Raw genomic sequence first — 12,765 nt, 5'->3', positions numbered from 1 at the left:
AATTTTCTGTACACTGAAAGCACTACTTGCAGAATCAGAAGAGACCCTGTAAAATATTGTAGATCATGTACACTCTTGAAGTTTGTAATGTGAACATTGAGTACGAACAGCATAATAGTAGTATCAATGGTAGTTAGAAGAAAAATATTCAAAGACATTACAGTGAAGATTGAAGCGTATTATGTCAGGATAGAAAAAGCAGTTAAGTTTGCCTCTTTAGGACAATGAAAGCAGAAAATGGCAGATGGGATGCAGAAGTTAAAGGGAGTACAGAGAGAACCAGAAGTAATTTTGTGAAGACGAAGAATGCATTATAAAAAGAATTCAAGCATGTAACAAGGAAAGAAACTTATACGATGCTACAACCTATCCACTTACTTGTATGCAACAGAAACATCCGTAATAATAACTGGGTGGCATGGTGGCTCAGTGGTTAACTTTGCTGACCCACAGCGGCAGGGACCCAGTTCAATTCCAGCCTTGGGTGACTGTCTGTGTGGGGTTTACTCATTCTCCCTGTGTCTGCTTGGGTTTACTTTGGGTACTCCTGTTTCCACCCATAGTCCACGCATGCGCAGGTTAGGTGGGTTGGCCATGGGAAATTGCCAGTGGCGTCCTGGGATGTGCAGGCTAGATACTTTAACCCTGGGAAATGCAGCGTTATGGGGTTAGGATGGGGGGGGATGTGGGTGTTGGTGGGTTGCTCTTTGGAGGGTCGGTGTGACCATGATGGGCCGAATGACCTACTTCCATACTGTGGGGATTCTATGTGATATTCCCTGCAGCACAGAGAGTAAGCTCTAGCTGACAACCTGATGAAACTGACTGAGGCAACTGATATTGGAATGATTTCTGAACCTGTTTAACAGGTGCCACTCAGATGAATCATGAAAAATGAAGAGCTTTCTTTCCATATTTAAGGATATCTAAGATAACAGCTGACCAGCAGGTACCAATGTGGAGCTGCTATAAAAAAAAATTAGATTTTGGGGTCATGCTGGGGTGCTGATGGAGCAGAAGGTTTGTGGAGATTGCACAAGAGTGCTGACACAGATGTTTACATGATTTCAAAGTCTTTTGAATTTCTGGCCTAACTTCCAGTTCAAATAAGAAAAACTGGGAAGTGCTGAAAATATTCAGAAGGTCTAACAGCTTCTGTGGAGAGAAGGTAGAGATAACATCTCAGGTCCTTTACTCTCCTTGACCTGAACATTCTCTCTCTAGAGATGTAGCAAGCCATGCTGAGTATTTCTAGTGTTTTCTGTTTTCATTTCAGATTTCCAGTATCTGCCGTACCCTACTTTTGTTTTGATGGTTAATTTCTTCGTGATTTATTTGTTTTGGAACCATGTAAAAAGCAGGTTAATTGTAGGAATAGATGAAGATAAGAACTGGTAATATACATTATCTGCTGCACTGTCAGGCTCATGGCATACCTCTCAGCTTTTCAGCTCCATTTTAATTATCCCTGAAGTTTGCTTGATTACCTTTATTGAGTTCAGGGAGACATTGTGTAAGACTTCACTGCAGGGGAGTTGATTATCAGAGATTATATTTGCTTCATAAAGTGAGTGGGTTTTAGCCATTCTACACTTGATGTTCTAACATTTTGTGCTTTATAAACACGGTGATAAAATTTTTCCCAATCGCTATTTACATTGAAATTGTAGAAAGTACCAAAACAAAATAAAAAGTCTGTTTCTGAATTCAAAATAACCAGTGGCTTTTTTCCCTCATGAAGTTGTGGAATTGTACTACAAGTTAATGACATCATTATACACAATTTGTACACATCAAATAATCAGCAGCTAGACCAATGTTAACTTTACATCACAGAAGAAGGCTATTTGGCCTGTCATTTCTGGACTGACTATTTGATCTTGTATCACCAGCTGCTGGTCTGTCAATGCTTTTTGCAGTTTCTGCCTGTACTTCCTATTGTGGCAAGGAAGTCCATTCTTTGTCAGCATAAAGATGATTTTCCCAGTATTTCTCTTTACTCTCTCTTTGAACCCTTTGATAAATCTTAACCTTCTGGTACTGAGGCTAGTTGTTGTGCCCAAGCTCAGCTAAGGCTGTAGGATTTACTAATTCCAGTGAGCATCCCTAGGAACTGGTTGGTCTGAGTAATCCAGCACCACACTGTATTTTGCAATCATCAATTGTGGAAGATTATGTTGAATTACTCAGTAGCTATTTTAGTACTTGGTCAGATGAATAATTTCTGAGTTACTACTTCTTGGAATTAAGAAATCATTGTGATATTTTGGTTCATAACAAGACGCATATTTACGATGGATTTTTTTTTCCGAGCTGTTGGTTTTAGTATGTTGATGACTGTTGATAAAAATATGTTGTCAAATTGGCTTGTAAATGATTCCCTAAACTGAATTACTCTTATTGCTTCCAGTTGAGGTGCTGAGTGAAAAGGAGCAACAAAATGAAGCATTAAACGAGAGAGAGCCATGTTCAGCCTCCAGCAGTTCATCAACCAGCAGCACGTTGGAGAGGGAAGAGAGGGGAGACAGACAGGCTGGCGATAATGAGACAGGCAAGAGAGATTTCATCTTCCAGTATCCGTTCATTCCCCAAGAGCAAACTGTAGGGACATCCACTAAACAAAGGATCTGCGTTTCTCATTAAGAAATATTGCTTTGTAAAAGATAGATAAATTGGTGGGTTACCAGCCTAATCAACCCCAGAAGAATGGACTGCTTTCCTTTCCATATTAAATAAAGAGGGAAGTGCTGAAATCTGCTCTGCTGTTTTTTAAAGTATCCAGAAGTTTTGTTAATATGATTGAAAGAACTCTGGGCTTCCTGCCAGAATGCACACTTAACTTCAACTCCCTTGCCTGGCAGAGTAAACTACTTGTAATTTGACGTTTATGTTTAAAAAAAAGAGTATGTAAATTGTTTTGATCAAATGGTCACGTTCTTTGCTTGGTGCAAAACAACTGTTGTGCTCTGTTTAGTTTTGGTTCAGTTTGTTGAACAGAGCACGGCATAGCGCGAAATGTGCAGCAAAGCTCCACTTGCCATCTTGACGAAGAACGTCATTTTGCTTTCTGAAGCTCAGAATGGTGGTGTGTGGAAGCTCAGGGCCTTGTCCCAATGTTGGACACCACAAAAGTAAGCCGAGAGGGTTGGGATTTACTGTTAGCCTTTAGTTTTGTCTTTTCCGTTTGGAACATATATATTAAAAAACTGCTTAGAATCGATTTGATTGTTTAACAGGTTAGTGAAGCTTATTATGTTGGTGTCTTGTTTGTCTGCAGGTCGATGCATCATTCGTCAGTCCAGTCTGGATCAGTGCAGTGCCATCTCCAATGACAAGAAATTCATGCTTGATATGCTTTATGCTAAAGCCAAGGTCAATAACTTTCAGCTCACCAAGGAAGAAAGTCCCACTGAAAGTGAGCGGAGAGTCACCAAAAAGGCTTCAGTGGAATCTACTGAGAGTCTAATCAAACACTTTTCCAGGCAGGCCAGCTATCAGACTGAGGAGTGTGAGAAGAAAGCCAGCATTGAAAGCATCCCTGGAAGTGTAAAGTCCACGCTGGAGAAGTTTGCAGAACCTCAGGTTAAGGCTTTGAAGGAACAGGTCAGCATTGAGGCTGAACTTAATGAGAAAAATGTGGAAAAAACATCCATTATGAAGAAGGACTCCGAGTACATGTGGGACCAACTAGAAGCAAGTCCTAGAGTGCTGAAAATCAAAGATTTAGATTTCACAGATCTCCGTGAGGAGGAGGACATCGATGTATTAGATGTAGGCTCATGCATGACCAAGGCAACTGTTAAACATGATCTTTCTGGATCACCTGGGAGTTCAGTGGTTCCATCAGTGCTGCCACCTCCACCCCCTCTACCGCCCGGAGGTGGTCCTCCACCTCCTCCTCCTCCTCCCCCTCCCCCTCCACCACCCGGAGGACCTCCCCCTCCCCCTCCCCCTCCACCACCTCTACCTTTTGGACAATCATCTGGCCCTCCTCCACCTCCCCCACCTCCACCCATTAACGTTTCCCCTTCACAAGGAGCGAACTCTGCATTAATAAAGAAGAGAAAGACCGTCAAGCTCTTCTGGAAGGAGCTGAAGCAGCCCGAAGGCCCCTCCAAGAGCTGTAAATTTGGCCGGGGCACTGTCTGGGCTTCCTTAGATAAAGTGACAGTGGACACCACTAAATTGGAACATCTGTTTGAGTCTAAAGCTAAGGAGTTACCAACAAAGGTAAGGATTCATCTGCCTTTTGATTACTGAGAAAAGCTAACAAAAAAAAAAGCCCTTTTACATGCCATAAGAGTTGCATGGCAATAATCTCTGCTTCAGATGAGACTGTGCTTTCTGTTGGACAGGTTATAGCTGATTAATGTATTGAATTCCTTCGGGGATGTTAAAGATGTGGTGGATGTGGGTGAGGAGTCAGGGCATATTTGTATTGCTATGATATCAGAAAGATATTTGAGACAGACTTGAAATTGATTCACTAGTTGTATTTATTTAGCCAGAATGTACACAGCAAAAGGTAATTCTGTGGAAAGGGAGCTACCAGTGAAATCCACAGGAATCAATGGTCTCATAAATGATTTGGTGGCTGCAACAGTGGACCCAGCTCCAATGGGTCTAAATTTACTGATTACAGTAAGGTCCCCAGTGATGCTAATCAATGCACCATTATCAATACCAATGGAGAGGGAGGTAAAACACAGAGGTGCAGAGAGAATTTGACACTAATCAATGTTTCTTGGCAAGATTATTGGATATTATGAAAACACTTAATTTTCCATGGACTAAAAAGCAAATGAAATTTTTGATGTTAGCTTGTAACCTATAAACAATAGGTAAAGATGTCTAAATTATACTGGTGACCTCATCTGGAGCACCTCTTCAATTCTGTAACATAGCTGCAAGATAAGGAGGTGTGACAACAATTCTCAGTTGTAGTGAACCTGCTCATTCCTGTCACATTTGAAATTAAGTGCCACTCCTGGATATGTTATCTGACTGACACAGGACGCTGGCCACCTGACATGTGCCATCTGCATTTCCTCACTTTTCTCGAACCTGAGCTGGTAAGACACTTACAGTGAGATGGTGGTTACTTTACAATCACTGAATGAAAATACAGTTTTCAGTAATCACTAATAAGATAGTGATAGACTTATAGGAAAAATTATCCTGGGATGGTGGAATAAAAAGGATTAAAAAAAATAGGATAAGAATAGTTACAGCTGGTGAACTAGTATCCATCCAAAATCCGGTCAGGAACCTGAGAGAGAATTCATAATGATCTATAATAGTTTTGTCCTGCATGAATTGTTGTACCATGTTACTGCCATGTTTTACATAGATAGTGTAGGAACTTATCACATTGTGGAGGCAATATCAGCTGATGAAGACTCAACTATTTTTCAGATCATAAGGTGTTCCATGCAGATAAAGTTTTCTATTTTAACTAGTCTTATTCCACTCAATATCAGTCCAAGGTCAGGTTTACTACTTTGAGGACTAGATGATTGATATTCAAACTGTGTTCTCAAATACCCTGTCTTCATCACCATTCCTAGTTGCCCTTGAGAAAGTGGTGATGAGTTGCTGCCGTAAACCATTTTATTCCATTTGTTGTAGGTACACCCACAGTGCTATTGGGGAGGGAGTTCTAGGATTTTGTTTCAGTGACACTACAGGAACGGAGATATATTTCCATGTCATTATGGTGAGTGGCTTGGAGGGGAGCTTGCAGATGATGGCGTTCCCATATATCTGCCCTTGTTGTTCTTGATGGAAGTGGCCATAAGTTTGGAACATACTATCTAAGGGACCTTGTGAGTTTCTGCAGTGGATGGTACTTGTATAAATGTAATTTCATCCATTATCTGTGCAGGAATGCTGCAGCAATGCTTCACCTGAGAGCTGATGTGAGGTCAAACATAGAAAGTCTGAAGTTTGAAAAAGATGCACAACTCTGACACTGGCATTGCAAAAACAATATCTCACTTACCAATTGTATCAAATGACTTGAGGTTGCTATGGTTTCACTGTGGATACTAATTAAAGTTAAAAGTCTTGTTCACTTGAGTATCCTTTTAATAATGGGATAAATGCTAATTATCTTCAGTCAATCTCTCTCCAACACTGAACATTCATTATTTCAAGTGGAGTCTCATTTTGTCAAGTTTTAATTGTTGTTGAAGATTTTTAACATGTTAAAGCTAAAGTATTTTACTTTTCTTTTATGAATGTCTTCCTTTTGCTTTTGAGCCAATATTTCTTTCACTCTTTATATTTCTATCTATATCCTATTTGATTTTAAATCACCCAATCTACTTATATATTAGTCTCAATCCTTCCCTTGTTAATTTTACAATCCTTCAATCTAATTTTTAAAGGAGCTACATAGTTGCTTGCCCTGTTCACCCAAATCCTAGATGCCCAGATTTCTCACTGCAGAGTTGCTAGCTTATATTTTCAGAAGTCTGTCTACTGCCAATTATCCTTAATATTTGTAATTCAAATGCTTCGGTATCATCTTGAAGGCTGTTGTGGTGCAGTGGTAGTGTCCCTATCTCTGAGCCAGATCATATGGATTCAAGTCTAGATGTGTGTCCTAACATGTCTGAACAGTTTGATTAGAATATATCTCCGCTTTCAGCAAGTTGCCATATAAAATATTGTTAAATCTAAACACACAAGGACAGGTCTGACTAATTGAAGACGCTGTTACGTGTCCTACCACAGCAAATCTTTACTCAATGATTTCTGTTAGTGTTGTCTCTTTCAATGTTTTAGTGAATGCATTTTGATACAAAGAGCAACGTTAGAAATTTATAGTCAGCCTCAAATTTGATTCAGTTGTACATTCCTACCCTTTTCTGATATAACTCCACAGAGGTTGGTATCCTGTCGCCAAGTCACCCTTTATTTACAGGTGGAGAGTTCTTGTCAATGATCCAGCTCCTTCAGAGTGAACAGGATTTCTGACACTCCTGTTTTTATCTGTCAGCCAGCGCTCCCTGATTGGGGCTGTTAATCTGGTCCAATTAGGGAACTCCTATTTTATGATATCCATCTGGCTGACCTCGTTACAATTGCTATATTTTTCTCTTTCCCTTGTTTTGCATGTAGTCCTCTCAAATGATTGGGCTCGTCTGCATCGATTTTGGAAATCTTGCTTCATCAAACAATTCTATGGGTTGTCTTTGTGCATCTGTTTCCCTGCTCTTACAATGCATCTCCCTGGAACCTGTATTTTCCTTTGTGATTTTTCATCTGACCTCATGGATACTGGGAGATTGAGCTTCATACAGTTAGACAATGAATTAATTTGCTCAATGAGAAAAATGTGATTTGCACACTTTTTCTGCCCAGATCAGCGGCAGCCTGAGTATCTATCTGTTCATTGCCAATATTTGTCATTCTCGGGGAAAGGCCATGGAGGAAGGCTGCCCATTCACATGTGCCAATCTCTTCTCCAGGACTCCTGCAAACCCACTCTCCTAGTTTTCTTCCAGCAGGTTCCTGGGACCTGAGTTCCCTGCCCCTTCCTGTCGCCTGCCCAGCAAATATTGTACTTTGAATCTGTTCCGTTAAACTGGGTGGGTGAGGTACAATCAAAGAATTAAAGTTTTAAATTACAGGCATCAGGTTTCTTTATGTTTGCAAAAGATATTGTTTGCTTTAATTGCAATAAGTTGAACAAAAAGCTTTGCATTTGTAGCAACTTCTGGATGTCCTCAGTCTTTATAACCAATTAAGTAGTATAGATATGTGGTCGCTGTTGCACTGGAGAAGATGTAGCTGTTAATTTGTGCACAGCAAGCTCCCATGAATACCCGTTTTATACTAGTTACATTATCTGCTTCATTGATGTAGATTGTTGGGCGTAACCTTGGGGAGGATTGCAGTGCTGCTGTTTAGTTTGCAACCATTTGAAGTGGCTTGAGAGATTAGCCAAACCTCAATTTAATTTCTAATCCAAACAATATCACCTCTGACAGTGTAGTTCTCCATCAGTCAGTGCACGACAGTATGTAAACACATAATCCCAACTCTCACTTAACTCTCCCTAGGCTAAACATAAACCCACAACCTTCTGATTCAGAGGCAAGAGCCTTTGCACTGAACCAACACTGGCACATGGTAATTACTATATTGATTCATCCCTCACTGTGTGCTGCAATACTGTGTTCTAAAATAAACCTGCAATATTGGTGTTGCAAAAGTATGTAAATAATAGAATCATCATGATCAAATCTCAAAATGAGGTATAGTGGTAACACAGTGTCAAATCAGACCAGAGTGCCAGTGTACTGTGCCACAGTTTTAGGTTCATTGATTCTTCAATTGCTGATTCAGTGAGCTAATTATTTAGCCATCCCTCTTGGGAAGGTACAAAATGTGGATCAAGCACTTCCTCATTAGAGAGACTCGATGATCTGTATCCCCGCAGTGGTTAACCTTGAGAGGCTCTTGAAGAGAGACCTTAACTACATGCAGTTCTGAGCAGGGAGGATATTATAGCTAAGTAAAGGTTTAATGTTGGCTAATTTTCTGCTGTGGTGTGTGATTTGTCTGGAATTATTAACAAGAACTGCCGAAGACCTCCTGAACCTGTCAACGAAATTAAAGTGACCTGGGTTATTAGTTGACGCGCACACTTACTGCGCTGCGATTAATTCTTCATTGTTTGAATCATTTCCTGTTTAAGTCATGAATAGGTTTGTAAAACCACAACGTGGGATGGCGCTATTTCTGATTGTGTTGTTTCAGGGCCTCAGGGAATTTAAAATTCTATGATTTTTGGTTCCAAGTATGTTGAAGGAAGCAATAAGATGTCATAGTAATCACTCCCAGATTTGATAATTGTTGTAAATGTTTAACTAATGAATCTTTTATAGTGCCTGAAAGAATTTGAAGACCCATAATAAAATAATAAATATATTTAAGTAATTTGCAAACTCCCCAGATTCTGGAACAGTCCTAGTGGATTGCAAGTTGGAAAATGTAACATCGTTATTCAAGAAAGGAAGGAGAGTGAAATAAGGGGCTGACGGGTCAGTTAGCCTGACATCAGTCACTGAGAAAACCTATTACAGTATTAAGGAACTCTTACCAGTGCACTTAGAAAATCACTATATAATCAGACAAAATCACCATGATTTTAAAAAAGGGAAATCATGCTTGACAAATGCATTTGTTTGTGAGGGTGTAGTTAACAAGGTAACAAAAGGAAAGTAATGGAGGTAATATGGTTGGACACTCAAGGCTATTTGATAAGGTGTTACACAAAGATTAATTTGCAAGTTTTTGAGCTGGAGGTAATACGTTAGTGTAAACAAGGAATTGGTCATTGGAAAGGAACATAAGAAATAGGAGCAGGAGTGCTGGCCTGTTGAGCCTGCTCCACCATTCAGTCAGATCATGGCTGACCTTTCTGTGGACTCAGCTCCAAGTTTTTGCCTGCACACTATACCCCTTAATTCCTTTGCTGTTCAAAAATCCATGTATGTTTGCCTTTAAAACATTCAACAAGGTAGCCTCAGCTGTTTCACTGGGCAGGGAATTCCACAGATTCACAACCCTTTGGGTGAAGATGTTCCTCCTCAACTCAGTCCTAAATCTGCTCGCCCTTAGTTTGAGGCTTTACCTTCTAGCTCTAGTTAGGAGTTGGGATGAATGGTGTATTTTCAAATTAGGAAGCTGTAGCTAGTGGAGTGCTGCAAGGATCCATGCTTGGGGTATCAGTCTTTTGCAATCAATGTTAATGACTTGGATGTATTGTGCTATGTCTTACCTAAGTTTACTGATCATACAAAGCCAGGTAGGGATGTAAACCATGAGGAAGACATAGACTGGATCAGTGAGTGACGATCAAGGAGATAGATGGTGTAGAAGGTAGGGAACTACAAATTTAGTCCTATTGATAGCAAGAGCATAAAAATGGAATGGGCTGGCTTTTCCAAGTAGAGGCAATCTCACGCAGAAAGGAGAAAGCTCTGTACTTCTGACACGAGATCCTGCTCCGAGCACCCTCTGAAATGTGGAACCATGCTTCCATTCTGACAGTTGTTTGGTAGTGCTGTACTATCAGAGGAAGGCAAACCACACCCCCTCTGCACAGCAGTCAGCTGTTGTATACTGGCATTAAAATATCCAGCATCACAGCTACAGTCAAGCAATAAGCACGTAAGGTGAGGGTAAGGTTAGTGTGCTGAGAGGTAGGGAACCAGATGGGTATGGGTGCCATGTGGGTTGAGTGCCAATTGCATGGAGGATAGATATATTGCTAGTGGTAGGATGGCAAGGAGGACTTTGCCAGGTTTGTGATTTGGTGTTGAGGCTATGGTGGGCTGGGGGGAGGGCAAGATTGGGACTGAGATTGAGGGAAATAGGGGTCCAGGAGGGAGGTAGGGTCAGAGGTAGAGCAGAGGGAGGAGAGGGCCACAGCCTTGCAGGGGTGGGTGGTGGGGAATGAGATATTCGGTCCAGAGAGGTGGAAAGTGGGCCGGATGCAGATGATTGGGTTCAGATTGGGGCTAAGTGGGAGAGGGTCCGGGCAAGAGTGTTGGGTCCCTGTAGGAGAGGATAGGGTGTGCATGTTTGTGTCTAAGGATGTCTACATTAGGTACAGGGTTAGGTGAATAATCACTCAGGAGTTACAGCATGTATCAAACGGTCCAATTTTTACTGAATAACTACACACTTAATTTCATCAGAGCCCTCTGAACTGCACAGTTTAAATGGGTATTCTCAGAGGCCTTCAAGGTTGGAGGGCTGGCCCAGCAATAGTCCCCATGCACAAATCCCACATTCCTCGGAATAATAACTACAACTATCGCAAAATTTGGTTAATGGATGTGAAACTTAAAAATGTTGATGTTCAGAAAGTCTACTTTCACTGAGGTTTGCAGGTACAGCAAACAATTAGGAAGGCAAATTGACTGTATTGGCATTTATTGCAAGGGAATAGTAAGATGAGAATAAGGAAGGTTTGCTGACATTTTGCAGGTTTTGGAGAAGACCGCACCGAGAGTACTGTGTACGGTGCTGGTCTCCATGTAGAAGAAGGGACAGACTTTTATTGGAGGTAGTACCCTGAGGTTCACTAGGTTGGTTCTTGGGACTAAAAGGTGTCCTCTGGGAGGCTGAGCACTGAGACTCCTAGAGATGTACAGCACAGAAATAGACCCTCCCGTCCAACTTGTGCATGCTGACCAAATATTCAAAGCTAATTTATTCCCATTTACCAGCATTTGGCCCATATCCCTCTAAACCCTTCCCATCCAGATGCCTTTTAAATGTTGTAATTGTACCAGCCTCCACCACTTCCTCTGGCAACTCATTCCATACACGCATCACCCTCTGTGTGAAAACGTTGCCCCTTAGGTCCCTTTTAAAACTTTCCCCTCTCATCCTAAATCTATGCCTCCTAGTTTTGGACTTCCTTACGTCAGGAAAAAGATCTTAGCTATTCACCCTATCCACGTCCCACATGATTATAGAAACCTCCATGAGGTCCCCTCTCAGGCTCCAAAGGTCCAGCAAAAACAGCCCCTCCCTATAGCTCCAACCCTCCAACCCTGGCAACGTCCTTGTAAATCTTTTCTGAACCCTTTCAAGTTTCACGGCATCCTTCCAACAGGAAGGCGACATGAATTGGATTGATGCAGTATTCCAAAAGTGGCCTAACCAACGTCCCCGTACAGCAGCAACATGACCTCCCAACTCCTAATCTCAATGCTTTGACAAATAAAAGTTGTCTATTTGCAACTCCACCTTCAAGGAGCTATGAACCTGCATTTCCCAGGACCTTACCATTAAATGTATAAGTCTTAGGAGCAAGTGAGCACTGCAGATGCTGGAGATCAGCGGTCGAAAAGTATGGTGCTGGAAAAGTACAGCAGGTCAGACAGTTTCCAAGGACCAGAAGAGTCGATGTTTTGGGCATAAGCTTATGCCTGAAATGTTGAATCTCTTGCTCCTCAGATGTTGCCTGACCTGCTGTGCTTTTCCAGCGCCACACTTTTTTCAACAATATATAAGTCATACCTGACTTACCTTTCCAAAATGCAGCACCTCACGCTTATCTAGGGCCCATACTCTGTGGTGTTTAGAGGAATGAGAGATAATCCCTTTGCAGCAGATTTTTGACACAGGAGCAACTGAGAGTTTTCTCCTCCTGGGTGGTCAAGGCAGAAGGTGGGTGTGTCGTGTTCACTTGTTTGATTATATTTGTCTGTTGATTGTTCATGCCTGACTGTGGGTCCAGAGAAAAGTAAACAAATTGTACAATGTGCTAGAAGCCAGAGCTGAAGCACGGAATAGATGTTAAACAACAGGAAATTACATCTTTTTCTCACAGAAACACTTATCATTTCTGCATCATTCTGAGTTAGAAGATCTACTATGGGGGCACACAGCGTCAGAATTAGAGGCCAACCGTAGAGGACCACAATGAGGTGAAATTTCTTCATTTCAAAGGGCTTTGAGTGTTTAAAATTGTCCAATGCAAGGGGCTCTTAATACACCATCATCAAATACATTCCAGGCTGGGATCGACAGATTTCAGGTGTTTCAGGGAATCTAGAGATTTGGGGAACAGGCGGGAAAGTTGGATTGAAACAGAAGATGAACCATGATTGTATTGAATGGTAGAACAGGCTGGAGGGGCCCCTTGGATACTCTTGTTCCCAATTCTCATGTTCTTAAGGTTGAGATGATCTTTACAGAAGAAAAGAAAATATTTTACATAACAGTGAGAACTGT

At 41.3% G+C, this 12,765-nt stretch overlaps 1 protein-coding gene across 3 annotated transcripts in view; it reads left to right on the top strand.

The window, feature by feature from the left end:
- The window catches only part of fhod1 (formin homology 2 domain containing 1), a 310,142-nt gene that overhangs the window by 263,322 nt on the left and 34,055 nt on the right, over window positions 1-12,765 (top strand). For all 3 annotated transcript variants that reach the window (XM_072547486.1, XM_072547487.1, XM_072547488.1), the window contains 2 exons: window positions 2,411-2,551; window positions 3,278-4,230. In XM_072547486.1, coding sequence (XP_072403587.1) covers window positions 2,411-2,551; window positions 3,278-4,230 — 1,094 coding nt within the window. The remainder of the gene's footprint in view (window positions 1-2,410; window positions 2,552-3,277; window positions 4,231-12,765) is intronic.

Source organism: Chiloscyllium punctatum, chromosome 26 (assembly GCF_047496795.1).
Source record: "Chiloscyllium punctatum isolate Juve2018m chromosome 26, sChiPun1.3, whole genome shotgun sequence".
NCBI classification, from domain to species: Eukaryota; Metazoa; Chordata; class Chondrichthyes; order Orectolobiformes; family Hemiscylliidae; genus Chiloscyllium; species Chiloscyllium punctatum.
The sequence above is the reverse complement of the archived record's forward strand: the minus strand, read 5'-3'. Positions and strand labels throughout refer to the sequence as shown.